This window comes from Calonectris borealis, chromosome 9, assembly GCF_964195595.1.
Source record: "Calonectris borealis chromosome 9, bCalBor7.hap1.2, whole genome shotgun sequence".
In the NCBI taxonomy this organism is placed as follows: domain Eukaryota; kingdom Metazoa; phylum Chordata; class Aves; order Procellariiformes; family Procellariidae; genus Calonectris; species Calonectris borealis.
The window spans coordinates 2,328,824-2,356,678 of NC_134320.1; the positions used below are offsets into that span (position 1 = coordinate 2,328,824).

The 27,855-nt window shown below is 48.7% G+C and overlaps 2 protein-coding genes across 12 annotated transcripts in view; one reads left to right on the forward strand and one right to left on the reverse strand.

Moving 5' to 3' along the window:
• The first annotated feature begins 365 nt into the window (after positions 1-365).
• On the forward strand, positions 366-20,150 carry KY (kyphoscoliosis peptidase). Its single transcript, XM_075157879.1, has 12 exons — positions 366-498; positions 1,534-1,596; positions 4,047-4,109; positions 6,179-6,253; positions 6,417-6,458; positions 7,145-7,195; positions 9,198-9,280; positions 9,615-9,723; positions 11,816-11,933; positions 17,143-17,331; positions 17,933-18,123; positions 19,181-20,150. The coding sequence occupies exons 1-12, from the start codon at positions 366-368 to the stop codon at positions 20,080-20,082; spliced, it is 2,019 nt and encodes a 672-aa protein (XP_075013980.1). The 3' UTR covers positions 20,083-20,150.
• A 5,483-nt stretch (positions 20,151-25,633) lies between these two features.
• Positions 25,634-27,855, reverse strand: part of CEP63 (centrosomal protein 63) — a 43,158-nt gene continuing 40,936 nt past the window's right edge. For all 11 annotated transcript variants that reach the window (XM_075157886.1, XM_075157887.1, XM_075157881.1 and 8 more), the window contains one exon: positions 25,634-26,161. In XM_075157886.1, the coding sequence (XP_075013987.1) occupies positions 26,003-26,161 (159 nt within the window). In that variant the 3' untranslated portion in view covers positions 25,634-26,002. The remainder of the gene's footprint in view (positions 26,162-27,855) is intronic.

A 27,855-nucleotide genomic window follows, 5' to 3' on the forward strand; every position in this document is an offset into this window, starting at 1 on the left:
CCGGCGAACAGTGCTGCTGCGGGATTTGAGTATAGACAAGTGCTCAAAGCCGAAAAGGGCAGAGAGAGGGGAGGGGGAGCGGGGGGCACGCTCTGAAACCAGACCCCCCCCCCCCCCACCGAAACGCAGCTCCTTCCTCTGCTTTAGGAAACGGATCCCTCCTGCGATTTCCTTTCAAAGGTGACTTGTAACCTCTTCATTAGGGTCGGCTTTGGCAGAGCACCCATGTTGCGGCTGGCAGGGCCAGCCCGCCGGTGCTGCAGCTTGGGGGGGAGCACGCTCGCCTTTCCAAGGGTGGAAAATAAACACGGCAGCTCGCAGCAGCAGCAGCTCCGCGGGAGGACCGGTGCCCTGACCATGCTCTGATGGGTACCATGGACTTTAAGACAGATCCCAGTGCAGTAACGATCAATTTGCTGCTTATTGTCCACCCTGAGGAGACAGCGAGCAAGCAGAAAGGGCAGAGAGAGGGGCAGACAGAAGGCAGCCGAAGCGCAGGTAACGTCCCGCCTGCAGTCGGTGCGAGGGAGGGGAGGGCTGCAGGTGCAGCACCAGCTGCCCAGGAGACGGTGAGGCGAAGCAGCAGGGTTTGGGCTTTTTCCCCCTCTCCCTCTCTCTCTCTCCCCTCTCTTTTCCTTTGCAGACACGCTGCAAAACCCCCAAACTTCAAACTTTTTTTGTAGAAACCCAGCGTGCCTTCGCTGGTCCTCCTGGTGCAGGAGAACCCTTGCTCATGCAGTGGTGCATGCTGCATGCTGCTCGGTGCCTGGCTCTGGTGCATGCGACCCAGGGTACAGGAGGAGGTGACACAGGCACAGATACTAATCTGAGGACCACGTCCGCACCTCGCTCTGTCCCGCAGTGGCCCTGAGATGCCTCCACGGGCTCCCTCGGCTGTCGAGGGGAGCAGGGGGAGAGCTCGGCAGTTTCCCCCCAGCCCAGCACCTACTACAACAGAGCACAGGGGCAAAACTGTTGTGTTTGAAGCGTGTCTAGGCTTTGTCTCCAAGGATGACTACCCCGAGCCATTTATAGCTACAGTTTGGGACAGTCTCCCTGGCCCAGCTCCTATCCTTCAGGGGATTTTCCAAAAAGCTAAGGCTGTGCTCTGCAATAGCAAGGGGACCCTCCCTGCAGAAGTAAAAGGAGAAAAAGGAGTATTCCTGCTCTAAAACTGTGGGGAAAAGCTAGATTTTCAGACAACCAGTTCCAGGCTACCAAGGATAGGCAAAGCTAACACAGAAGTTGCGTTCATGCTTCATCTAACACGGCATCCAGCACCCACCCAAATACGAGCGAGCCCTATCGAAGCAACTTAGACCTGGACTATTGCACTTTCTTCCTCCAGGTATTTCATACAACAGGGGCTGCAACAAACACTGCAGATGAGACAGGGAAGGTGGGTCGGGCTGACACCTGGGTTCAGCTGGAACGGTGGGCTACATGAGAGGTTTGGGGGTGCCTGGCCTCCAGGCAGTGCCAGAACCTCACTCCAGGAGGACAGCCTGCCAATCTCACGTTTATATTTTATAGGTTTGCAGGATGACGGAAATGGAAACAGCAGATCACAGCCACCTCAGGGGAGAGACCTTAACGGTATGTCATCTTCTCACGCTACCGATAAACTAACCGCAGTGCACAAAACCCATTTGCAAGCTTTTAGCACCCAGCTGTGCCTCTCGAGCATAAACGTGCTTGAAACAACCCATCCTTTTCCAGAGCTTTGGGGGGCTTCCATGGAGACAGGCGGAGGACCTCGGGCCACAGGGAGCGTCCCCGCCGTGCTCTCCTCTGCCCCGAGGCCAGGATGCACGTCGGTGGCACTGCAGAGCCCGCACACGGCCGTCTGCAGGGGATTCTCCTGCCAGCTGCCGGGGAGCTCGGCCATATTTCAGGTGCACGGAGCTCTTACGTTTCACAGCCAGCTGATGGCAGGGGAAATTCAGTGCCCCAAATTGCTCGGGTTGCAGATAGAGCTTCCAGAGACTTCCCCAGCACTCACACAGCTTCAGCAGGGTCTGGGCTGCGCAAGAAACCTTTTGGGTTTCAACCCATCTGTCCACCAGTCCTTTCTTCGTCTCCCCCGCTCAGAGTGCAAGGCAGGGGTGATTGCTATCCAGGAACGATGTGGCCGCTAGTCTTGAACGTCCTCCTGCCAGTTCCTCACCCCTCTGCCCCGGAACAGTTCAGAAGGAACATCAGAAGGGGTCACCCCGGCTGCGGGCAGCCAGGCTGCAGGACCGCGATGCGATGCTGCGGGACCGCGATGCTGCAGGACAGAGCAGCTGCCGGGAAGGGAAGCAAACCGTCCAACCTGCTTTCCTGACCGTCTAAACATAATGCGGTGTCTGGCAGAGAAAGGCGGGGGGCAAAGGTAAAGCAAGACAACAGGTAATTCTCATGGTACCAAAGAGTGGATTCCAGTTATTCCGAACAGGAGCTTTGCTCCCACAGGCCAAGCAATAGCAGTACACAAAAGCCATTACGATGCTTAAGGGGAGCCCTGGTCTGAGCCCCCCTGAAGTGAGCGGTGGCTGGACGGTGCTCGCAGGCTGTGAGCAAGCAATATTTCATGGCAAGATACAACTTGGGGGTTGTTGGGTTTGGTTTTTTCCCCAAATCTGATAGTCTCAGACACCAGATAACAAAAGCCTCCACTTCGGGAAGCAGATAAATACTCAATGCTCTCTCGCTCTTCCGTCATGCTCAAGAGGGTCTGCAACCGGCGCTGCAGAGGCAAGTCAGAGCCTCCCTTAGGAGTGAGAGGACGGTATCGATCGTTCACCACCCCGAACTAACGGCAGGAGTATTTAGTATGCGTATGGGAAACCTTTCCTTGCAGCTCTACCTTAGGCACAACTCAAATCCCCTCAAGGATTACGAGGGAATTCAGACGCCAGGGGAGCGGGCAGAGCCCTCGCCCCTCTCGCCCCGCAGGGGTTAATAAACTCCTCTTTAATCAGCCGCGTTAGCATCTTGGTGAAGCCTCTGACACCCTGGAGCAGCTGGTGCTGCCGCAGTATTTACAAACTGTATTACACAAACCTCGCCCCAGCCCCACCGAGGGAAAGGGGCTGCGGCCCCGTGCCGCGCCGCAAAATCCCATCATTCACGGGCCTGACCCTTCTCGCAGCCACGAGGTACGAGCGGTATCCGGCCTTCAGGACGAGCCGTGAAAACCAGGTTTCCTTGCGCCGGTGGCTGGCAGGACGGTGATCCCATGACGCTTTGAAAGAGAGCGAGGGATGGCCTTGGCCAACGTCCACCCCGCCTCCGGCAAGGCTCAAGCATCCGAAGCCGCGCGGGAGCCGTGGCTCGGTGTCGGCGCAGCCCCGGGGGGTGGATTTACGCTGCCTACGATTCTCCGGGCACGCCAGGTGCTCCACGCACCTCCCTCTGTCCCAAGGACCCTGGGGCCAGTCAGCATCGCCGAGGGGCTCCCAGAGCACCGAGGGGAGAGAGGAAGATGAGGATGAGGTGCTGAGAACCACAGCGTGCTCCTGCTCAGGGACCGCATCCTCTCCAAGGTCTCCGCGTCGCCCTGCCCTCCCACCCACCTCTCCAAACCCCCAACCCTGAGTGGCAGCGCCCGCTCCAGCCCTTCCCCAGGCTGGAGCATCCCTCTGGAGAGATTTCTGTGGAATTACGTTTTTTCATTTGTTAAATGCCTTTTAAACTTACTGGAAGAAGGCATTCCTCGTCGTTAAATTTGTTTCTTGAAAACAAAGGATTTTAATTTAGGGGGGGGAACTGAGAAAGTGGAAGTTGGCAAGAAAACTCACAAAAACCTAAAGATAAAAACAATCCTGAGAAATAAAAAAGGACCCCTGAAAATATAAAAATTGTAAGGAAATGATACTGTTTGCACAAAGTCATCTTTCTCAAAAATTCATCAACCCAGGAGCCCCTGGGCCACGAGCAATCGGGTCAGGCTTCTTGTGTGGTTACTTACTTCACTGGGGAGCAAAGGCACAGATTTAGTCCCCGCCGTGCCGGGCACCTCCACTCGCTCCAAGGCACCGAGGTGTTTTTCTTTGCTCAACCAGGCCGGCGAGTCTCCAGGGAGCCCTGCGGGCAGACGCCAGCCGTTACTTCGTACTCTAACAAAGGTAAGCGGCGACCCGGGGGATAACCGATTTTCAGAGCAGGGCTTCAGTGAGCTCCCGCTCAAGCTTTTTTTTGTAATAAAATAACCTCGGAACACCCCAAAAGAGCAAAAAAGCCCCACCCTGACCATTTTGATGATCTTGCGCATGAAGAATTAAAAATCCCAGGGGGGCCTGGAGAATCCTTGGGTCTTTCAGCGTGGATGCGTGGAGGTGGGTCCTGGAGCACCTGGGTTCCCACCGTCCCCCCGACCACCATGGCAGAGATGCAATCCACGATTACTACATACTCCTGCCAATGGCAGATGTTCCAGCGCTGACGAAGGGCGCAAGGGCTGGAAGAAATAACATTGGCAAAGGTTTAGCTTAAGACAGCTGGTTGCAGAAGTCCTTTCACAGGGTAGATGCTTGCAAGGAGCCAGCCCCGTGCTGGAGCAGGGGCAGCGCTTGGCCCTCGCTGGCCAAGGACTTGTCTGGCCACGGAGAAGGAGGAGAAATGCACGTGTTTATGAAGGATGGCTTGATCAGGAATAGTAAAAAAGGTCATAAAAACATCAGCAACCATTTCCTACCATTAGTTTTTAAAACAATGGATGTAGCACTTTGAAAGATTTCTGTGGAATTACATTTTTTCATTTGTTAAATGCCTTTTAAACTTACTGGAAGAAGGCATTCCTCGTCGTTAAATTTGTCTCTTGAAAACAAAGAATTTCAATTTAGGGGGGGAAACTGAGAAAGTGGAAGTTGGCAAGAAAACTCACAAAAACCTAAAGATAAAAACAATCCTGAGAAATAAAAAAGGACCCCTGAAAATATAAAAATTGTAAGGAAATGATACTGTTTGCACAAAGTCATCTTTCTCTAAAATCCATTTTACCTTCGAATTAACTGACAAGACACACCAACCAGCACTAATCTTGACACCCTGATATATGCAAGCATCCCAGAATTGGAGTAAGTTTCTAGGATTTAAAAGGGGTTTTTTACAGTTTTTACAGTTTTTCTTCCCTTCTGCTTTTGGGGCTTTAAAGGACATCAAACTTTTCTGCATAATCACCAGAGATAAAAAAAACTTCTTTTTAAAGTTAAATTCTGAGGAAAAAACTTATTCTTTGATGAAAGTGCAGATTCCTACTAATTATAGCTGGGTCCAAGAGCTGGCCTTCAAGGAAAACCCCAAATGTCACAAGACTCTCGATAAAATTGCAGGAGGTAGCACGTGCCATTGGATGGCAGCCCCGAGGTGCATTAACATCTTGACCTTCAGTCTCCAAAGTAACCTCTGTCTGATCCAAAACGGGGAGCCCACAGCGCGCTGGGGTCCTCCAGGGAACCTCGGTGGTTGCAAAACCTTCTGAAATACTTGCTGAAATAAAAAAAAAAAAAATGCAGTCTCTTTCAAAAAGTTCAGGTAATTCTTATAAGACACTCTCTAACTTTTTTCCTTGTACTTCTCTCTATGAAACTTTAAAGACAAGACCCCCAGATGTCCATCCGAGGTTGTTCTGGAGCACCACGGATGCAGGGTGCAAGTTCCTCGGCATGCCTGGACCGGCTCTGCCGGGACGCTGCCTCTTACAGGCAACGGCCTCTGCCAAAGATTTTGGTATCACAAGTCAAACCATTTTCATAGCTCTGAGCCTTTTTCTGTTTGATTCCAAGAAAGATCAATGAAAGAAATTGATTCTCTGCTTACCGCATCTCCATCAAGAGCTATTTAATATGGTGATAAACCTTTTTTTTAAGCTGCCACATAATCCTCGCTGAGGACCTCTGCTTTATTTATGATCCGCTTTATTACCTGTTAGGCTATAACGGGCTGTCTTTTATTTTTTGAGAATTACAAATCACGCCGGAGGTGACCAGAGCTTTCCTGGCCGTACAGTTTATCTTAAGGGTGCTTTCTTTTGCCAGGAAAGCCGAGCGCTTCAGTACCTTCGCAATCGCCAGAGCTGCCACTTCTTTTGCTAAAGAATTGGCTTCAGCGATGCCTCGGCAGGCAATCCTGCCCTTCGCCGCTGCGTCCGGGTTAGTTTTCCCTTTCTGAGGGAGTTTGTCATCTTTTCTTGCAGGAACCCAAGTGACGGTGGAGGTTCATCCCAAGGATACCACCCCACAGCTCTTCAAGAAACTCTCCTTTGGAAAAGGTACAGCCCTTGAATCCCGGCGGAGGGGGCCGCGGCGGGGAGGGAGAAGGGGCCGCATCCTTCCCTTTGCAAAGGGAGGGCAAGAAGCCCTCTGGGAGCTCGAGGAGATGCTGCACCCCTCCAGCCAGCTTGCGATGACTGCACTAACCATGGGTTGTTGCAGGTCCCCGGAGGCTGCCCAGCCTGAGAGGTCAGGACAACAAAGGTGAGGCTCTGCTCTGCCACGGCGCGTGTCTCCAGGCCAGGAGGTTGCTCCCAGGAGGAGACAGGCTCCCTTCTCCCCACGGGGGCTCGAGGCTCTTGAGAGGATGCCCACCCCTACGCCTGCTCTCCCTGCCGGGCAGATGCTGCAGGGGCTCCTGGGGCTTGAGGAGCAAAATCCTTCGGCTCCTGGGGCAAGAGGAGCCTCCTCCTCCACAGGCTCTGGGATAAGGCGGGTGGTGACAGGCGGGGGGCCGCAGCGTCCCTCAGAAATCCTCCAGCTGCCACCGAGCTCTCTGCAGGGTTGTCATCTAACAGCTCTGGAGCTCAGCTCCCCCTTCTTCCAGGCCTGGGGGGTTTGGCCGGGTGGTGGGCGGGGGTTTGATGTCCCCAGCCCTCGGGCTAGAACAGGAGATGTCTGCCTGCCGGGGAACGTGGCCTCTGCAGAGCAGAGGACAGCAGGGAGGGGATGCAGGGCGCGGCAGCGGTCCTGCTTCATCCCTCTCCTCTCGGCACCCACGCTCCGCAGGGGTGTTGACCTCCATGTCTGAATGCAAGGGGATGGGCAAAGAAAAGCCTCAATTTCAGCTTTTTCCACCCAGTCCTGCTCCCCAGAATCACTTATTTCTATTTGTCTTTTTTCTCCGGCCAACAACTGCTCACCTCACGCTCCCTTCCCCGATTTTCTAGGTTTCCAGAGGACCGAGGCCCCGCGGCCGCCAGGAGGAAAAGACCTGCACAGTAAGTGTCAGCTGTCCCCGGTGGCACGGGGGGCCCACTGTGGGGCAGCCCCAGATAGGAAGCCCTTCAGTCCTAAAAACCGGGCTTACCCTGCCGCAAGCCCAGACTGAAATGCACGGACAAGGGATTTAATTTCTCTTACCGAGCATTCAGCTTCCCAGTCCCCTCTTCGGCGGGGTGGCGGATGGGGATGGCTTTGGGAACGTCACACGTGCCCGAGACCTTCCTCAGGCTCCCCAGCCGAGGCAGGCTACCATGCAAACGGGCACGACGCACGCTTCCTAACTGCACAGGGCTGCGTGAGTTACAGCGGATCCCGCATCTGCAGGCAGCCTCTGCAGCTATAACCTGACAAAGACGAAAACTGATAAACAATTTAAAAAAAAAAAAAAAAACATCCCCTTCCCAAAAGGCAAAAAGTGATTTTCAGAGTTGTAGAGAGTGGGAAACTTTAAACACATAAATCTGCTTTCTCTCTCTTTAGGTCAGTGTAATGGCCCTTTTCAGGGAAAACCAAGACAAACAAACAAGCCTGTTAAAGAAACAGATGCGGTGTGCTCACACGCTGATTTTGGCAGACGGGCGCCTGCCCGGCACAGGGATGGGCAGCAGGTGCCGGGTGCCGGCAGGCTGCACCGTCGCCGGGACGCGGGATGCGGGATGCCCCGTAAGCCCTCCCCGGGGCAGAGCTTTCCAAGAAGGGCAGGGCTCACGTTAACAAAACACCTTTGCAAGTCAGGAATAGACCTTCAGGCCACCTCCTCCGTGGGCTGGAGCTGGCAGCAAAGGGGCCAGAGCCCTGTTTTGGGGAGATGGCGAGGGAGCAGGTGATGAACATAGATTTCAGAAGCACTGCCGGCTTCTCAGCTAGGATAGGATGCTCTCGGAGCCTCTGGTGCATCCCGCTCCCACCCGCACTCGCTGAGCAGGCAGCGGAGGGGCATCCCGCTTGCTTAGCAAGGGTCACAAGTAAAGCAGCACGCAACCAGCCAAGGCCTCTGCGCCCGCACGCGCAGCCCAAGGCAATCCACTTCTCCTTGTCACCTCTCTCCAGGCACCATTCGTTCACCTCTCCCAGCACTCAGGAGCCATGCAACAGCATTTCCACTTTGTGATCTCTTTTAAATCCTTTTTTCCAGAGAAATAACAATCTTACAGAGATAGCTAGAAGAATCTCCTTAGTCCTGAATGGCTTTGACAGCACATGACAGGGGGAGAGATCGCTGTAGAGCTCAATTCTTCTCTCACCAGCTCAGAAGAAAAGGGAGTGCTGAGCAGACGGCGGTCCGGGGGAGACGTCCATCCGATACGTCTGTGCACTGAGCTATAGCTGGATCACTCGGTGGCTCATTGATGAGAGAGAACAGTGTCAGCTCATTCAGAGGCTGTTAAAAAATAAGTTATTTGATTAATTAGGGCAAGTTATTAACCCTTTATTCACACTGAGTAGAACCGGGGAGCCTAGAGCCTGCACAGATGCAGAGGGGCAGGCGCACAAGTTTCAGTCCAGCTGCTCCCCACGTAACGTTTCTCACGCGCTTGAATTCGTGCAGAATCGTGGCCCTTTACCATGCAAAACAGTCATCACTTTCAGCAAAACCACTGAAGAAATGCAGCTCTTTGCTGAGTTTTTTTTCAACGGTCATGTTTTTGCCAGCGTTTCCGCAGCACAGATTTTCCCCGATACTCCTGCATTATACCTCGTGCACCTCCACGTAATATCCTGGGGTTTTCTCTGCTGTTACACAGCGCCAAAGATGCAGGGGCACCTCCCGCTCCAGCATTGCCCAAATTATACCAGACTAGACAGGATGGCTCCTGCTCTCCGTGCAGCTGGCAGGGACCTTCTGCGAGTGCCCTCGTGTCCTCTGCTCCCTAAGCACCCGCTGATGGATGCCTCCGCGGGGCAGGCAGGAGCTCTGCAGTGTCCCCGAGTTCAAGTGCACAGCCAGGAAAAATACCCCCTCCCTTCCCGAGACAATGACAACTCGTTTCTTCCCAGCATATCCGTGGGACAAATCCTCTTTGAAATCCATGCCAGTAGATCTGCAGCAATTTGAGAAGCTGGATGCCTACGCATTAAAAGTAAGTCTTGCTTTTGCCTCTGTCCCTTGAAACCTAGCTACCAGCACCAACACCAGCTTAGTCTGAGTTACTGGGGCAAGCACCTCAAAATCTTCCAAACAAGTGAAAAACTATTTCCCTGCAAACAGAAATCCCACTCTAGGACAGAAACTATGACCAAAAATACTTCTTGTTTGAAACATGGCTTTGTATTTCTGCTTTTAATGAAGCTCGAGTGCTCTCCTGGCAGGTGGGGTCTCACTAGCTTTAGAGGAACAAGGGAGCGGGGAGGAAGGGAGATCTACCACAGCAATTTCTTCACCACGATCTTGCAATGCTTCCTCCTCACAAATAGGTAAATGTCAAGAACAGCGTAGAGGAACTCGTTAAAGCCCTGCTTAAACAAGCCCGGACTGATCTGGAGAAAGTCCGAGCCATATGGATGTGGATATGCCATCACATAGGTAGGTTGAGATCTTCAGCTGAGAAGATAAGGCTGTTGCTGCCAGCCCCGTTACTCCGCCATTGCAGCATACTCTAGATCTTGTGGGTTAGTTTTGGGTGGGGGACGGTAGGAAGGCTTTCTGGGTGTATTCATCCAGAAATACATGCAGAGGCCATCTCACGATCTGTTTCCATACTCCCTCCGTGTCCCCCGCCCCTTCCCGCCCAACCCAACCCAACCCCGTTTGGCGTTTCAGAAATAACCAAGATGCGCAGAGGACAAGGAAGGAGGATGAGGCAGCATTTGTAGCCTCTCCGGTCTGGCACATCAGAGGGGGCAAAAAGCTTCTTGCCACCCCAAGCTCCTCGGTGGGGGGAAACTGGATGTGCAACTTGATTGCATTTTGCATGGCATATGCAAAAATATTTCTAACCCATTAACTCTTGGGGGAGGAGGGGGAGAAGTACCGCTCTTCTTTCCCTCACCTCTTGCGCATCCTGCCGGGCTCCGGCACGGTGCAGTTTGCTGGCTGAACTGGCTGACGGAGAGCAGAAGAGCGATTTGGGAAGCACTGGCCTAATCTCACGCCCACTGAGATCAGCAGAGCTTTGCCAGCAACTGCACGCTTCGCATAGTTAGGTCAATCCCAAGCAGCTTTCATCTTGCCCTTAAACATGCAGACTGCTGATTTCACTGCGTTTCCTGAAACCGAGCATTTCACTCATCCCAGCGCCGGGCTCCCGTCGGCTGCTGATCATTCAGCCTTTACGCTATTAACTCCTTTCTGCCTGCCACTGCCCGGGCCAGATCCTGCTTGGGACGGCCGGTTTAGTCTGAGTCGGTCCATCTGCCTTACCCGCACTCACGGGATGTCTCTGATCCCCGACAGGTACGCTGTGATCTCCTCACAGGATTTTTTTTACACCATCTTGGTTCCGGTTCTCCTTCCTTCCTGCGGAGGCTGACCCCTATTTCCATGCATGGGAAATAAAGACAGCGCTAGGAATTTAAACCGGCTCACAAAAATGTGATCTATCTGTCCTGGCAGAGCACTGACGATACAAACTCCTGCCTTGTTCGGATTTTAAGTGGGTCTCTCTTCCCACCCAATTCAACTCCCTGCCCGCGATGGACTGCTACCTCCATGCAGCAGTAGCACTGAAAGAAATTATTTTAGCTATCATTTCTAGGATGAATACAGAGCCACGTGCAGCCAGCTAGCTCTCCACGCCCCTCAAAGCGCTCCGCAGCTTCGCTGGTGGCCCAGGTCGAGAAAGCCAGCCTCTCCCCAGAGCCCCCCGCGCCAACCCTGAGGCAGCGGCAGCTGAGCCCCTTCGCTAAAAGCCAAGCCTTTCATCAAAGCACAAATGCAGCGCGTTGCCAGCTTTTTTCGCCCTCTTCCACAGCATTAAAGGGAAGATGAATCAGCTGATGCAGCATTCCTTAGAGCTTTGTCAGAAAAATAAGTTCGTATTTTAAGACAGAGGTTAGGGACATGAGCAAGGTTGGTTGGTATTGAATTAACCTTCCCAGACCAGTTCCAGGCGCTCTGTCTGAAGGAACCCTGCTGTGCCGCTTTTCTGCATTCGTTCAAACAAATTAAGATTTCCTACGCTTCCAGGTATTAATATGACTCACTTGCAACAAATGATTTCAGGTATTTCCCAACAAGTTACTTTCCAGGTATTTTTAGTACCAATTGCTTGTAAAGAGTGCAAAAAGCTCAATGGTTTCCTTTGACAGTAACAGGAGTCCGACTCCTGCAGATGCAGAGCTCTGTTTTTCGCTGGGAGCTCTTGAGATTGTAGATCCCCCCCCGCACGAGGGCAGCCCCCGGGAGGCCCACTTTCTCTAGAAAAGGAGTTTTCCTCCCATTTGGATTCAACTGCTGAATCCCAGCCCCGGCTTAGAACAAACGGTGATGAGCGGGGGACCTCGTCCCTCTCCCCCCACCAGCCGCCAACAACATCCTCGTGCAGCACGCGCCACGGCTCCTTTCTCTTTGCTCGCGCCCGCGGCGGTGAAAAGCAATCCAAGCGTTGCTGCTGCTGCCCATCGATCCCCTTGCCTCAGGCTTTTGGATGAACTTTCGTCTGTGTTCCTTCCCGCAGAATACGACGTAGTGGGCTACCATAACAAAAGCCAGCTGTCGAGCAAACCCATAGATGTGCTTCAGACGGGGAAGAGCATTTGTGAGGGATACGCTGGGCTCTTTGAACAAATGTGCAGGTAAATTAAGCTCAGAACCATTCAATGCCAGGGAGAGTTAACATTCGTTGTCATCTCTGTGCCTATTCTGTCTGCCTTTGCATTGACTGATGTGACTTTAAGCAGGACGTGGAACTTTAGCTTTCAAACCATGCTGTGGAAAACAGCAAGTCCTAGAAAGGTCAATTTTGCTTCCTCCTCCACCCCCCCCTCCCCAGCATAATTTACTTTGTGCCATCTGCTGAGCTTCGCGTTGCATTAACATAATAGCAGATGAAAACACAGGGCTAATTCGGTTAGAAGCAGCTAGGTTTTTCCTTTGAGTATCTGTATGTGAAGGTTAAAAGCATGGCAAGGCTTAAACAAGAAGGAGTGCCGTCTCCAACGTGCTCCCATGCAAGAGGTAGGCACAGTCCCAGAAGGAGCTTTCCCAAAACCTTCTGGAGATGCCCTCTCCCCTCCACTACAGGAGCACCACAGGGACACCGCCTCACACTTACCACACCGTTCTCTGCAGTCAATCTCAACGTGCATCACCGTTGAGGCCAATACTGCGATTCCCATTTCATAGCTACGTCGGCATTTAATGACCAAAATCCATTCTCCTGCCTACAAAACCTTGTTGACTTCACTGGGGATCAGTTGCATAAACGAGTGGGACTTCCCCCACAAAGCAGGACTTTACAATCACAAAGCCATTTCCTAGCAGAGGCAGGGAGCACAGGCACCTTGCACATGAACGCAGCACAAATCCCTTCTCCCCCCCGTTTCTCCAACCCAGTAAAGAAAGGAGATGGCCGTTGCGCAAGGCAACCCTCAAGCACCACAGCAAGGAGCAGCATCTCACCCCTCACAGCGGTATGCAATAGTTTGGCTCAGGGGAGTAGTGAAGGCAATGAAGGTACCTGGCAAGTTTGGGACCAGTCTTATGTAGAAGGGTTGTCCAAGAGGAGAAGACTGGACCTGACGACTCAGGGACACAAGATCGGAAGGGGCTTCCTAACGCCAGCAAGCAATGGTGTACCTTCCTGAGAGCGTGGGCTTGCAAGGTGGCTCTCGCAGCGAGCACCTTCTCCGCAGAGCAGCTTCCATTTACAAGACTGCTTTGGAAAAAATTAAAGACCAGTTATTAATTGGCATGTGTAAGTAACAATTGGCTTTCTACACCATCCAAAAAGATTTGGGAAGGTTTTCACCATGAAACAAACAAAATCTAAAGGGAAAAGGACAGATTTAAAAAAAAAAATACTGTGCCAGATGCTAAAGTGGTGAATGCTTCCAACCAGTAACATACCCCGCGATATCAGATCTTGCCTTCTAAAGAGTAAAATAAAGAAACAGGATGATGAAGTATGAGTTTATAACTGCATCTTATGGAACAGTTATTAGCAGTTAGAACTGGGGAAATTTGCATCTGTTCATTAAAAAGCATATGTTTAGTTCATTAAAAACATTAGTCTTTCCAAGGATATCTTTTACTATTTAAAGGCTCTGTTGATTTACTCTTAATTCCTCAGCTCCAGGTTGATTATTCATTTTGTGGTTCGGGAAACCTCCCAGTCATCCAGCTTATTACTTTTGTCAAATATTAACTAAATGTTTAGCTCCTTTCCTGAAAAACCTTAACCAAAGACAACACCCCTTTCTGGCAAAGGGATCTCCTCATCCCTTCTTCATGTGCACTGTTCAAGTCTTATGCTGAATCTAAGCATAAAGGCAAGAGGCCAAGAGCAGTCATCTTATATAAAGGTTTTCAAAAGTCAAGTTTGGGGGGAAAAAAGGTCTTTTAACATGCCTTTTTTTCCTAGCTCCTGTTGAGGCAACTTTAACAACCAACCCAATTTGCCAGTCACCCCCAAAGGTCCTGCTGAAGTCAACGGCTGACACTGATTGAGTCCTACTTGTCCCAGTGCCAGCAGAGAGAGGAGTTCCTGTTGCAGACACAACACTGTCACCTCCGACCGCAGCTTTGGCAGCCAGACTTCTTCCCATTAGCTGAGACTCCTGTCACGGAGGAAGGGTGGGCACAGATCGTGGGAAGCTGGCCATGAAACATCAGTTCCCAAACGTCAGGCATAATAGCAACGAACAGGCTTCTGACCGATATTTTAGCAGCATTTATCAAGAATTGGCTTCTCAGCTGACAAGCAACTCAAGGAGGTAGCGTGGCCGAGTGAATCAGGGAGTATAAATTAATGAATTCAACTTAGGGCAAAACCTAGCAGTCCAGACCTGGGGAGAAACTCCCTTACCAGAATTAACGATGAAGGCAAAATAATTATTTGCACTTGAGAGGTTTCAGCACCACCTTTGGGAGCAAAGCTGACCGCGCTCAGGGGATCTGACCACTTAGCTGCTCCTTAGTCATAATTAGTCTGCAAATAATCCAGGTTTCACATCCTCTTGCTTTTCCTGTTTTCTACAGTCAGTAGCTTTCCTTCTTTCCAGGCACAGGAGTGTACACCTACCTACCACACGTATAAAACCATTCTGTCTCCCTCTGGAGAAGCCAGACTTGCTTCTTTTTTAGATGAAATCATCAAAGTCAACCTGAAATCAAAGGGAAGAAGGTGCCACTGAATTTCAGTGACACCTGTAGCCAGATCCAGATTATTTCCTACTCTTTTTGAAGCAGAAAAGCAACTTTGCTTTTAACCTCCTTGCTGCACCAAGCAGATGTTGCCAGCCCTCTCTTAATTCAGTTCTTCCAGTCCGCCTTGTATTTAGGTCATCTTCTACCACCACATTGCCACTTCAAGCATTTCTGGAGATCTTCTCAATCTTCTCTCTGCCTGGTTAATTTATCTGTATGAAGCCCTTTACACGAGAACGGAGACACGATCACGCTTTTCACCAATACAGGATTGCTCTTTTATGGGATGTTTTAGCCTGTGCATTATTAGAGACCACTGTTTAAATGCTCTGACCCTTCTTTTGGGACCTTTGAACACATCCAAAAACAAACCCTTCTTGCTGCTTTGCTAACATTCACTGTAAGTGAGAGCAGAGCGAGAACGAAGGGCAGAACTTGCCCTTTAAAGTCCTCTCTGAATATCCCAGCTAACAAGAATGTCTAGAGAAGCCTAGAAGGATTAGATGCCAATCCCCATGAAATTAGTGGGAACTTGGTACTTAGCTCCGGTTAGGCCCCTTTGAAACTCCTAGGATCAAATCTTCCTTAAAGTTGCCGGGCCAGCTCCTGGTCTCAGTTACACCATGTAAATCCAAGCTCTTACCAGCCTTGTCAGTGGAGTTGCTCCAGATTTACCGCCCAGCTCCACGTTAGAATTTGGCTCGCAGGCGATTGCGGGCTGGCAGAGACTTTACAGACCACCGGCGACACCAGGTTTCTCAATGGCATTCCTTCCAGGCTGGCCGCGTTCGTTTCGAATACCTCGCGTGACAGGCAGCGCCTCGCTATCGCCGCGTAACAGCCCACGCTAAACGAGAGCTGGCTCGCATGCTCCCTCCTCTTCTTTGCTGGCCATCTTTAGCAGGGATGGGGTACTGCCACGTTTCTCCTCTTCGTATCGCCTTGTCTTCTCTCTGCGGGCTACCCAACGTCAGCTCCCAGCTGGCTCTCGATCAGCCCTCTGCAGCTGTGATTCTATTTTTGATACTCTTTCTTAAAGAATTTAAGAAAGAACGTAAGAATTTAACTTGATACTCTTAAAGAAAGAGTATCAAATAACTAAGTAACACAAAGACGTCCAGGTTTGAGTTTAGTAAGTCTGTGTGAGAAGCTGAAGTGACCACCTTCCCTTTCAACCAGCATCATCTCCGTGAAAAAAGCAGTCCTCCCTATAAGCACTACTGCACTGCCCATTACCAGCCAGTATCTGTTATCAGACCTCAACTTCTTAACAACCATGCTAATTATCTTCCCCATAAATATCCCCTGTTCTTCTGAGTTAAACCCACATTATGCAGACAACCTTGCTCTTGAAGCATGCACAGTTTATTACTTAAGGTAGCTGTTCCATTTAATGTACTTTTCAATGAAGAGGAAAAATGTCAATACCATCCTGGAGGTATTTAAAGGACGTGTAGATGTGGCGCTTAGGGACATGGTTTAGTGGTGGCCTTGGCAGTGCTGGGTTAACGTTGGACTTGATGATCTTAAAGGTCTTTTCCAGCCCAAATAATTCTATGATTCTATCCCACACAAAAGACAATCCTCTAAGTGAAGCAATTTTAGGTTAATGCTGAAATAAGATGCCAATGTTAGAATCCGTTGCTATCAACAGCAGAGAGCTTATTAACACAGTGCTTACTTAAACCTTATTTACACATCAACACAGGTATTCATTATTTTTTTAAAAAGAGACTATTTAATCATTTGTACCCTGGGCAAGCACAAGCTCACCCTTTAAGGAAACTAAATCAGCATCCCACAATCCCGTAAGGTCTAAGATATCTTAGTTGGTGTCAAACACCGGGTCTACCATCACAGAGGGAACACAAGCATGAACAGACGCACTTTTAATTTATAATTACATGGGCTAATTGTGGACAGCATCAAAGGAATTCCACTGAGTAACAAGACAGAGAGCAATTAAGCACAATTCATCTTTGTCATCCTCCTCTAACAACACTGAATTGATGATTCATCAGACAAAAAGAGAGGGAATATGCAAAAACTGGAAGAGAAAAGCCCCTTCCTCCAGCGGGACGCTCTCTCCAAGTGCCTATGCAAAGGCTACAAGAAAAAACAGCCCCTACCCAGCACCTCGGGCATCGTTACCTGGGGTGACTCTCGCACACCCACCCCACATGAAGCCATTTCTCTAGCACAGCCCAGAAAAATACAGTCTCTACATGATGCCAGTGGTCAAAGGGGAGAACTTGCCCGTCCTCAGGTGTGCTAACAGGCAGTTAGAGGAACACTGTGCAGATATCACCCTATCAAGAAAAATACAGCGTCCCAGCTAACGGCAATTTCCCGAAGAATTAGAAAGTGCGGTAAGCTAGACATTTACCACAGTAGTTTGTCACCGGGGTCAGAAGTTTGAGTTTTCGGAGAGGTATGCTTGCACAGTTAGACATTTAGAAAAACCTAACTCCGCTGGGACTCAACTGCCAGGAGGCACCGGAGGAGCTGATGGAGCTGGTCCCCCTGACCACAGGACTGAAGTTCTGCAGACTTTGCTCCTCCTTTTGTCCTTCCACAAAAGTACACTGACAAGTTTAAAACAGAAGTCTTCTGCTACATCTTATTGTTTCCTTTTAGTATTGCAGGAATCCAGTGCATGAAGCTATCGGGATACTCGAAGGGGTACGGGTACAAGATGGGGCAGACCTTCACAGGGGACTCTGACCATGCCTGGAACGCCGTCTACCTTGATGGAAGGTGGCATTTACTCGACAGCACCTGGGGAAGTGGTGCTGTTGACGATTCTTTCACCAAGTTCACCTTCAGGTAAAGAAACCATCCTCTATGCTAACAAATAAACCTACCCCAAAGGTAGAAGAAAGCTGATGAGTGTGATAAGAAACACCACACAGTGACAAATATTAGGTCCCACAGCAAGACCCACAGCCCTGAGCAAGGTATTTGGGTTGCCTATACAAGGGATGGAGCGCGTACCTGTAGAAAGGCAGCGGCCCCGAGCCGCAAGCCGCATAACTGCTAAAAGTGAACCTGTTCTGCTTATCACATCTTCGGTTTGTGCAATACTACGTGACACTTGATTCACAGCCTTCAGCTGCCGGAGGGGTGGTGCCTCCACGCTCCCAAAGCACAAGCAGTGCCTCCCTCTTTCTTCAGGAGCCCGTGGTTGCAGGGCATAGTGCAAACACCCTGGTTTTGTCAGGGTATTTATCAGCTCGGCATTTGCCCTGGAATGGAAGACCAATGCTCAGGTTCCTTCTCTGCCTGGAGAATTTCAAACCCACAGACCTCAGTTTCTCAGCAGCCCAAAACGCTCTGATTTCCTCCTGCTGAAAACCACCACCACTGTGCAGGGGAAGAATTAACTATAATTACTCGTTTTTCTTTAATCTCTTCCTTCTTCTTCCAGGTACAATGAGTTTTATTTTCTGACTCACCCGGCTCTGTTCATTAATAATCACTTCCCAGATAACAGTAACTGGCAGCTTCTTAAACCAACCCTGACGCTGAAAGATTTTGAGAACAACATGCTGCACAACAGTAATTTTTACATGTTGGGCCTGCTGACCGCACACCCGGAGACAGCCGTCATCCAAACAGGTAACACCCTGCGGAGGGGGAGCTGCCGAGCATCTTTCCTCACGCAGCCCCGCATCCACCACACACTGTCGTGCCTGCGGTGAATCACGTTTCCAGCTTGGTTCTGGCAAGCAGAGCGCACTCAAAGCTCTTGGGGCAGAGGAGGGTCTTTTTTCTTTCTTTTTTCCCTTTCTTTTTTTTTGTTCAAGCTGTGAAAAATTGCTGTAGCCCCCGGGTCTAAAAGAAAGCCTCAGTCAGCAGCTGAGGGTGAGTTACTCTATCAGCAGCATCAGTGGTGCAAAATTAGAAGTATTACTATTATTTATTAGCAACTCTGGCTTGAAAATGAGATTAAAACCTTTTATGATGTTCCCAAAGTTTGCCTTACTGAATGATGGATAAACAGGCACTTCTTTATGCCATACTCAGCACCCCGAGTCCAGCAGCTCTTCTAACACAAAACTATTCCGGTAACACCACTGAACTACAGGGCCCACATTTAAGATCACCTTCCTCAGATTTTAGACGACCTGCAGGAATTTAACTACATAGCTAATTTAAGAACACAGAGTTAAAACTTAACGGCAACAACATTTTAGGATTTAATGTTGTCTTCAAGCTGTTTGGGAACAGGCTCACAGGGAGGTAGATTGTCTCACATCTACGTACTGGAGGGTTCCTGCACTTTTCTCTGAAGCTTCTTGGAACAGCTACTGGACTAGCAACCAGGTCTAATCACCTCTAATTAAGCCCTTCTCAAGCACGTGGGCTGACGGTACTTTCAGTTATATTTCGCACAGGCTTTCACATTCTATAGGACCTCAGCTCCATTTCAGTGTATATCAAAATAGGATAAACGCACATCTGCGAAACAAAGGCCACTCTTCACCTCATTCTTTTTGAGGGACGCTGGTCTAAGCAGAGAGCTGACAAGCTCTGACCTGTCAATCGCAGCTCTTTATTTTACTGTTAGAGAAGCAGCAATTTATTGGGACAGATTAGTCTTCCCAGAACAGGGTGTACATGCAAAAACTGTACTGAAACTCCTATGCAGTTTCTTGTCTTTTATATTTCATAGTAAATGGAAAAGCCTCTGTATCAGTGGATTGCCGTTCTGCCACGTTATTTACGTTTAAGCTGAAGGGAACAGATGAACACGGTTTAATGACTTTGAAAAAACACGGAATGAAGCTGGATATCTACCCACAGAAGACAGGGAGTCACAAGCTGCAGGTCTTTGCCAAGCCTTCCAAAGCCTCAGAAGAGGTCTACAACTGCGTGTTAGAATATGTCGTAGAGTGCAAGTCTGTGGACAAGGCCATGCGTTTCCCCAAGGACCTGCATCAGCCTGTTGGGCCAAGCTGGTTCACGGAGCGGCAGGGGTTCCTAAGGCCGTCACAGCCCGACCCCATCATTCACACCAACGACGGGCGGTGTTCCGTCACCTTCACCCTGGGCAAAGACATAAGCGTCTTAGCCTCGCTGCACTCCGATAACAGCAGCCTGACGGAGGATATGAGAAGGCGGCACATCATGCAAATCCATCGTGGGAACCAAATCGAGTTGAAGATCCATCTCCCCCACGCAGGGAACTTTGTTCTGAAAATCTATGCCAAGAAGAAGTCAGATCCTGGCAATTACGACTACATCTTCAACTACCTCATCACTTGCCTGAACACTGAAGTGAAGTGGCCAGCTTTCCCTCAGAGTTACAGCAAGTGGGCAGAAGACTATGAAATACTGGAGCCGCTCTCCGGCTTGCTGCCGGCGAATCGCAACGTTCAGTTTAAACTCAAAATGCATGGGATAGCAAAGGTGCTAGTTCAAGCCGAGAACGCTTACCCTCTCACCCAGAGCAGAGGCTACTGGGAGGGAACCTGCAACACTTCGGGATGCAGAGAGGTGTTTGTGATGGTGCACGAGAACGCTAACCACAGCTTTTACTCACACGTCCTGAAATATGAAGTTGAGACCCAGTAACGCCCCCTCCTTGTTCTTTCACTCACCTGCACGAACCAACATTTCCAACGTGCCCAAAACCAGTACAGCTTTAGGAGATCGCTCATTCTCTCGATCAAATCTGTTCTTTCAACGAATGCAGGGCAACACTTGCAGGCTTTTGCAAGACCACGGGCTCAAAGAAGTCCAAAGCAGTAGAAAATCCTGTTAAGAAGGGAGCAGCAGTGAAAGAAATTAAGTAAAACTCTCACCTATGTTTCAGTAATACTGTCCAGACTTTTTGAAGAAGACTCTCTGGCCACAGGTCATTCTGTGCCAGCAGTGATTGCTGGTTTCCAAGTCTTACAATGGCTACTCCAAGAAGAATCCACCTAGTTATGGGGCAGGATGAAGAAAGTACATCCTGGTTTTGAGCAGCAATATTGGACACGAGGAACTTCAGGATATTTAAACTGAGTCTCTGTATATCTTCAGTCAAGTTGCAAAATACATCCCAGGAGAGAGAAGTGTGAGGAAGAAGATACAACATGAAGTTTTCTTGTGCACTTCGTTGTCTTACAAATTCAAGTGATACTGCGAAATTACTTTTTACACTGACTCTTAAATACAATAAACAAAATCATTTTTACCTTTTTATATTAGAGTATTTGAATTGTAAACACTTTTTCTGCAATATTAACACTGTAATCATCTCTCAAGCATATAGGTGTTTCCATAACTAAAACTTCAGTAAAATGGAGAATAAAGTTCTCAAAAATCACTCCTTACTCCAACTCGTCTATGCAATACTGCAACTAAAAAACTTAAGGGGTTATGGGGAATAGCAGGCTGAGTGACATTATTATAATGTAAAAAACTATTTGGTGCTGTACTCTTGGAAAACCCCTACATGCACAAGGCAAAGGTGGTCTTCTAGTGAATCTCACCACAAATACACGTCACAAGATCAACCAACATTCTCATAAACGATTCAGATGTCCATAAGTGTTATCATGACCCGAGAGATATTATGTTTGAGCTTGAATTTAAAATAAACCTGTTATGTTTTTGCATTCTATTTCATTGACCAAATGATACGAATTCCTCTTCACAAAGCTGCTGTATTTTCCATACAAAATACGTGGGTTATTCCTACACCCCTCCTGGCAGAAGTCATACACGATAGCGACGGGCTGCCCATCTGCAGCAGGCTCTCTGCCTCCGATCCCTCCTACGTTACTCCCTCTACCAAACCAGGTCCGAGTCCCCGTTTTAAGCAAGCTGAGTGAGTGTGCAGGGTACCTGGCGCCGCAGTCAAGTCCCAGAACTCTCAGTGAGGATGCAGGCTATTGCGGACACGAGTTGCAAGCACAAACACAACGTGTAAGCTAGCAAAGCTTACTCTAGGATGCCAGGAGTACAGCAATGCTTCGGGGTCTTTTTGTACTTGGAGACAAGGAGGCTCCATGCGTGACATAAAAGTAGCTTTTAAGTCCTCCCCCAAACAGCTAAGTGTCTTTGCCCTCAAAAACTGGCAGCAGCAGCAGCTCCTCCCTGCAGGAGCACCAACAAGCCTCGTAGCCCAGCAGGCATCCGCTCCCTGGACAGCAACACATACTGAACAGCACAGATGCAGATGCAAGAAAGACTCGGGGATTTTTTGATTGCCCAGGACCTTGAAGGCTAAAGCAAGCCTTGTCTGTAAGCACAGACAGCCCTGGTTCATTTTGGTGCCTAGCACAAGAATGCTTTTTTTCTTAGATCCCATTTTTCAGATCAAGGAGGACGCATTTCAGTAGCTTTCATTTTACAGGTCAAGCTGATCCAGTCAAATACGTCACTTCTGACAACGGGAGGAGAAGGAGGCATCCCAGAGAGCTTAGGAACTAAAGAAAACTACTTTTTCCACATAACAGGGTCAAGGATGCCAAACTACATACACCCTTCATGTAACCAAACACTTGATGTTCACCTACACGCGTACAACAGGCACAACTAGTGGGCAGCCACGGTAAAGCCTCTCCGCAGGGCCACACCAGTACGAAGGCGGTGCCTGCTCCTCGTCTCAAAGACTCCCTTTCACAGGGTCTAACCCCACATGCTCTATTTCTGTCTCAAGATGGCAGGGGGGAAAAATTATCCCAAGGGAGCAGAGAGGACAGTTTATACACTATTGCCCCCTACCTAGCAAGATCTCGGGGAGCATTCCCTCCTCGCCCTACACAACACTGCAAAACCCAGGCACCTGCAATTATACGCGTTTACAGGCACAGACAGACTCATTTAACCCCTCAAAGCAAAGAGTGACCCAAAGCACTGTCACACCCACGGAAGAACATCTGTAGCACGCTTAAAGACAGACAGAGCCTGCAACAGCTTCCCACTTTCGAGATGCTCGGCTGGTACAAACAGAAGCACTGTAAATAAATTGCCGCATTTTTGTTTCAAACAGAAAACAAACATCTGGCTCAGCCCTGCAAATGTGTGAGAAATTTTTTAGTGCTATCGAAGGCATGAGTTCAAAGACACAAAAAAACCCTCTCCGGCTTCATTAATTATAAAGCTTCCAGGGTCAGGTGATTATTCCAAAGGATGTTTGACACTGCAAAGGCAGAGAAGAACGCCTGAGAAACCCTCCAGCCCCAGATAAAAGCACCTCAGAAGTCTGTACTTGCTGTGACATCTCCCTCCAGGATAAGCAAGTCTTTTTCTCCTCCCCCTCATAAAAAATGCACATTCTTCAGCACAGCCAAGACTCTAACACCAGGAGAACATCTCTGGAACAGACTTCTCAGTTATCTCGGGACTACCAGCTCCCCCATTTCAGTCAGAGTTCTCCCTTGGCAGCCCTCAGGACTGAACAGTTTTGGTAATCCCTGTACCACCACGAGGTGCAACTACTCAGCACTATGGATTCAGATCACTCAGTTTTGCAAACATCTTATTTCTCAGTTTTGCAAACATCAGACTAGAATTAAGTATGTCTAGAACAAGTTTTTATCTCTGGCAAGTGTATCTCTGCACTTCCATCTACTCACAAGCTAGCTTCCTCACCCGTGGAACGAATAGGGTTAGTACACAATCAGATGCTCTGCTCCTTCCATGCTGGCTGTGAGAAAGGCACATGCTTGAAAACGAGCAATGCAGTGACAGCAGGAAACTATTCGACTCATCCTACTGCCTTGCTCAACCTCTGTCCTCCCCTCCTGTTGTCCGTGCACAGCAACTCCAGAAACAGCAGGCACACCAGAGTCTGTGGCACCGTATATCTGCAAAGAGAGAAAGCGGGAAAGGCAGAGCACATACACCAGCACAGAGGAGCAATTCGGCGGTTCCCCTGTCGCAAATTTTACTCTTTAGATCACTTTAGATCAAATTTTTACAGCCTACTCCCTGAATGAAGCTGCTTATTGCATGCATTAGAAATTGATAAATACTGTAGGGTTATAGTTGCTAATTAAACAAATGGATCATCTTCAGTTTTGCTCTTCACTTCTGCCAACGTGAAGATGAACCGCCAAATATCTCTAAAGGAAAGGGATATGGAAGCAGACATCACTAATGAGCCAAAATGTCTTCTAAACTTCTGAAAACACTTAGTGCATGATGTAGCTTGCTTAACAAATCTTCACGAAATACAAAATGGTTTGTAAGGTATCATTTAAAAAATAGTATTGCTGTCACCACTGAAGGACATGAGGAATCCCTCAGAGTTCCGGCATACCACATACTCAGTGGATCTATAGGTTCATGCAGGAAGGAGAAACAACAGTTGGTTCTATTTAGCCGTTCCGTTTTTGTCAAAATACCCAACAATCAACAAGTCCTTACTTGAGATCTGGATAGTTAAGGTGGATGTTCCAAAAATGCTTACCTGTGGACAGCTCTGAACAGGAACCGCGGCCAATGCTGACTATGTGCAAAATGCACGACCACAGTTTATCCCCAGTTGTGGGCAGTTAAAACACCTCATTACAAAGACTGCGCAGTGAGAATCCAGAATGGATTTGAAGGTTCTATCCTTGTTCAAAGGACTCCAGGAGAACGCCAGAATAAAAGGACTTGTTGATTCAAATGTTTTTCAACTCTGGAATGCAGAATTGCTTGACCAAGTACCGTCCCATTTATGGCACGACAAAGAGGCTGCAGTCTGCAGAGAGGCATCACCTCTGCTGAACTTACCTGCCTCATCTGATGGATGGTTTTTGCAAGCGTATGCTGCTTTTGAATTCCTGTTTCTTGACAGCCTTAAGCTGCTCTAGGACAAGGTGAAGCTGACAGACAGGAACGGGAAACTTGCAGAGATGGACAAGGGATGTCCCTAGGTTTGCCTGTACAAAGGTTGTAAAGCCACAGAACTGCAGAGTGCCCCTGGAAGAAAGGCAAGTCAGTAGGAAACAGGTTCTGTTCACTCATTAACAGCTTACTTTCCTTGAGGAAGGACTGAATATATTCCTCAAAACAGGTCACAGATGTATTTTAATGCAGCAGTCCAACTTGACTGGACAGCGTCCGAGACTGCCTAGATTCAAAACAGGCCGATAGCAGCTTACACAGCAGCTGCAATTACGTCTGCCATACAGATGAATCTCACTTGTTTGCGGGTTCTCCTCCCACACAATTTCATTTCCAGTTCCAACTACTCTCTTTTATAAGAGCTGTGACCACAACCAGAATTCAGCCATTCATTCCTCAGCTATTTTGCAGTACTTCAAGCAATGTGCAAGGCAAGATAAAAACTCCAGGTACTATACAAACAGTAAAGGGCAGAAATTGCAAGAACCAGGAAATATTAAGAAATTCCACTAAGGGAAAATTAACTGGAGAAAATCAGGTCGCCTAAAGGAAAGAGGAATTATATTCCTTGTTCCTTGAAGAACATAGCTACTCTGGGTGGGAAAGGATGGAAAAGGAGTTGATCAAAGTTCCCGATTGTCGTGGTTTAACCCCAGCTGGCAACTAAACACCACACAGCCGCTCGCTCACTCCCCCCCGATGGGATGGGGGAGAGAATCGGAAGGGTAAAAGTGAGAAAACTCGTAGGTTGAGATAAAGACAGTTTCACAGGGAAAGCAAAAGCCGCGCACACAAGCAAAGCAAAACAAGGAATTCATTCGCTACTTCCCATCGGCAGGCAGGTGTTCAGCCATCTCCAGGAAAGCAGGGCTCCATCACACGTAACCGTTATTTGGGAAGACAAACGCCACCACTCCGAACGTCCCCCCCTTCCTTCTTCTTCCCCCAGCTTTATATGCTGAGCATGACGTCATATCGTATGGAATGTCCCTTTGGTCAGCTGGGGTCAGCTGTCCCAGCCGTGTCCCCTCCCAGCTTCTTGTGCCCCCCAGCCTCCTCACTGGTGGGGTGGGGTGAGGAGCGGAAAAGGCCTTGACTCTGTGTAAGCACTGCTCAGCAGGAACGAAACATCCCTGTGTTATCAACGCTGTTTCCAGCACAAATCCAAAACAGCCCCATACTTCATAGCTACTACGAAGAAAATAACTCTACCCCAGCCAAAACCAGCACACTGATGAGAAGGCAAGATAAGCCACAAGAGATTTACTCTGCATATTTGTATGAACAAGAAAATAGGTGGTTTTCCATTTTGTTTTATTTCAATGCTTTTACCTGTATAAAATATATTTAAAATACTTTACATTAAAATTAGCAAATTGTTTGCTTCTAAAAAACACCATAATCTCTTTGTGAGCGCACAAACACATACCTCTGATGCAGCTTTCTGAGCTACAGCAAGCTGACTAAAGTGTTTGTGTAATACCCTCCATCAGATCAAACATGTTAGAGAGGAGTTTCCTCTCCTCGATATCCAGCCTGCTGATTCAGCTCAAAGTGGGAGATAAGCCTCTCACTCAAGCTCCGATGGCAACTGGTTTGTAGGTACCTCCCCAGTTGCAGTTTGGAACCATGTAAGTAAACCAGCATTCAAATTCAATACGAAATATTACTCCTGGTGTCCAAATTGTCTGACTATCTTTTCACTCTCTTTTTTCAGTTCCTCAATGTGAGCATTTAGGCACTCCAGGATGTGCTGGGATCTCAGTTCTTCTTCTTCCAGGTATCTTGCAGCTATCGATCCAACTGAAGCTGTAGGCAGCGGGCACTAAAGGGAAACAAAGAGATATCAGGCATTCTTTCATTCCAAGTTTCAGCCAGAAACACTACTGATCCACAAACCACGCTCCAAAGGGCTCTTGTATCATTTCTACCTTATTGGGCAGATTAAGCACTCAGGTCTCATGCTTGTATCATAGGTAAATGTCCCTCCCAATAGTCTCCAACCAACAGCGAAAGCCTCCCAAGCCTTTGCCAAAACTGCAGGGAGTAAAATCAGTACCTGAGCACACGTAACTTTTCCATTCCAGCAGCTCCCCTCTCTAAGGCACTGGCGGGGCTAGAGCCGAACAGAAATAAGCTCCCCATGTGCCTACATAACCGTTGCACTTCACAGGTGGAACCCTGACCCCAGAGGTATCAACAGGAATTGACTGTTTACTCAGGGGAACTGGAGTTTCACTTCAATTACCAGCCCCTCCACTTCAGATAATGACATGGCATGTGCAATCATAGCATAACACTGGAGAAGGTCACCACAAAAGACCAAGGGTTTTGTCCTGGGTGTGTTAGTGCAGCCTTACACTTAAGGTCTACATCTTGCTCCTTGTCTTCATAAAAATTTCAGAGAGCAGTATCACCTCAGAATATGGTTCCAGGGAAGGTAAAGAACTGCCAGACTGGACCAGCACTGGGGATATCTCTGCTTTCTTTTATATACCTCCTCTTCTTCCCTGAAATAGTGGGTTCCTGGTACAATCCCACAGGGAAAGTACAGACCAAACTCCCATCGCAGCTCACGAAACACCACTTCAGTTCAGCTAGCAATGGTCAATAAACTATCCCAGATTCTTTCCTTTACAGTCAAGAACTATTCCTGCTACTCACATCACTTACCCACAAGTTCTTAACTTACAAAAATAACATTGTAAACTAGGCTTAATTTACGAGTTGATGAAGAGAAGCTTCCTGCACAGGTGCTGGCAGGTGAATTATAAAGTTACTAAGGGGCTGCTTTCCATTACAGAAAACTTGCCTCAGTGTCTGGACAAGAGAACGTAACTGGTTATTTCCAAATCCTGGAGTCTCATGGTTTTCTGGTCTTCTATCAACAGCCAGGAACAAAGGGAATCAGAAAAAAGGCTGCAGATAACAAGCAAATCTCGTCCACCCCACTACTGCCTACTGATGAGAATTCTCTTCTCTTAATGTTAAAGGAACTGATTTAAAGACACTGGAGCCTGACCATGAGCAGGGAGTCCCAGTCAACACCAGGAGAAATATTTGCATTTCCTTAGAAACCTTACTTCTACCTCTCAGAACAAAAAGCAGCACATTCTCTTCTACTAAACATCAAGCCCTAGAGCTTCTCAGACCCTAAAGTGGAACTGTTTGCACTTCAGTCCCAATCCTGCAATCTGAAGAGTTTACATTTAGAATATTACAGTTCCCTAAGCTCCCAGTGTTTGTTTTCTGGACATGCCCACAAGCTACTTTAGCCTTGAAACAATCAAGACCTATTCTTGGTAGTAAACCTTGTCAAGATCTACACACCTGACAAGCCTCCGCTTATCTGTGCATCAGCCTTAGAGACTCTTCTCTGGGCTCCCCACAAAATAAAAATAGCTGTTGTTCACTGCTAACAAAACACAACCAGAGGAGAAAATATTCCGAAGACTGCTAGTGGCAACACGTCTGGAGCAAGGATCAGCACCGGGGATTCTCCCCTCCCTGAACTACTCC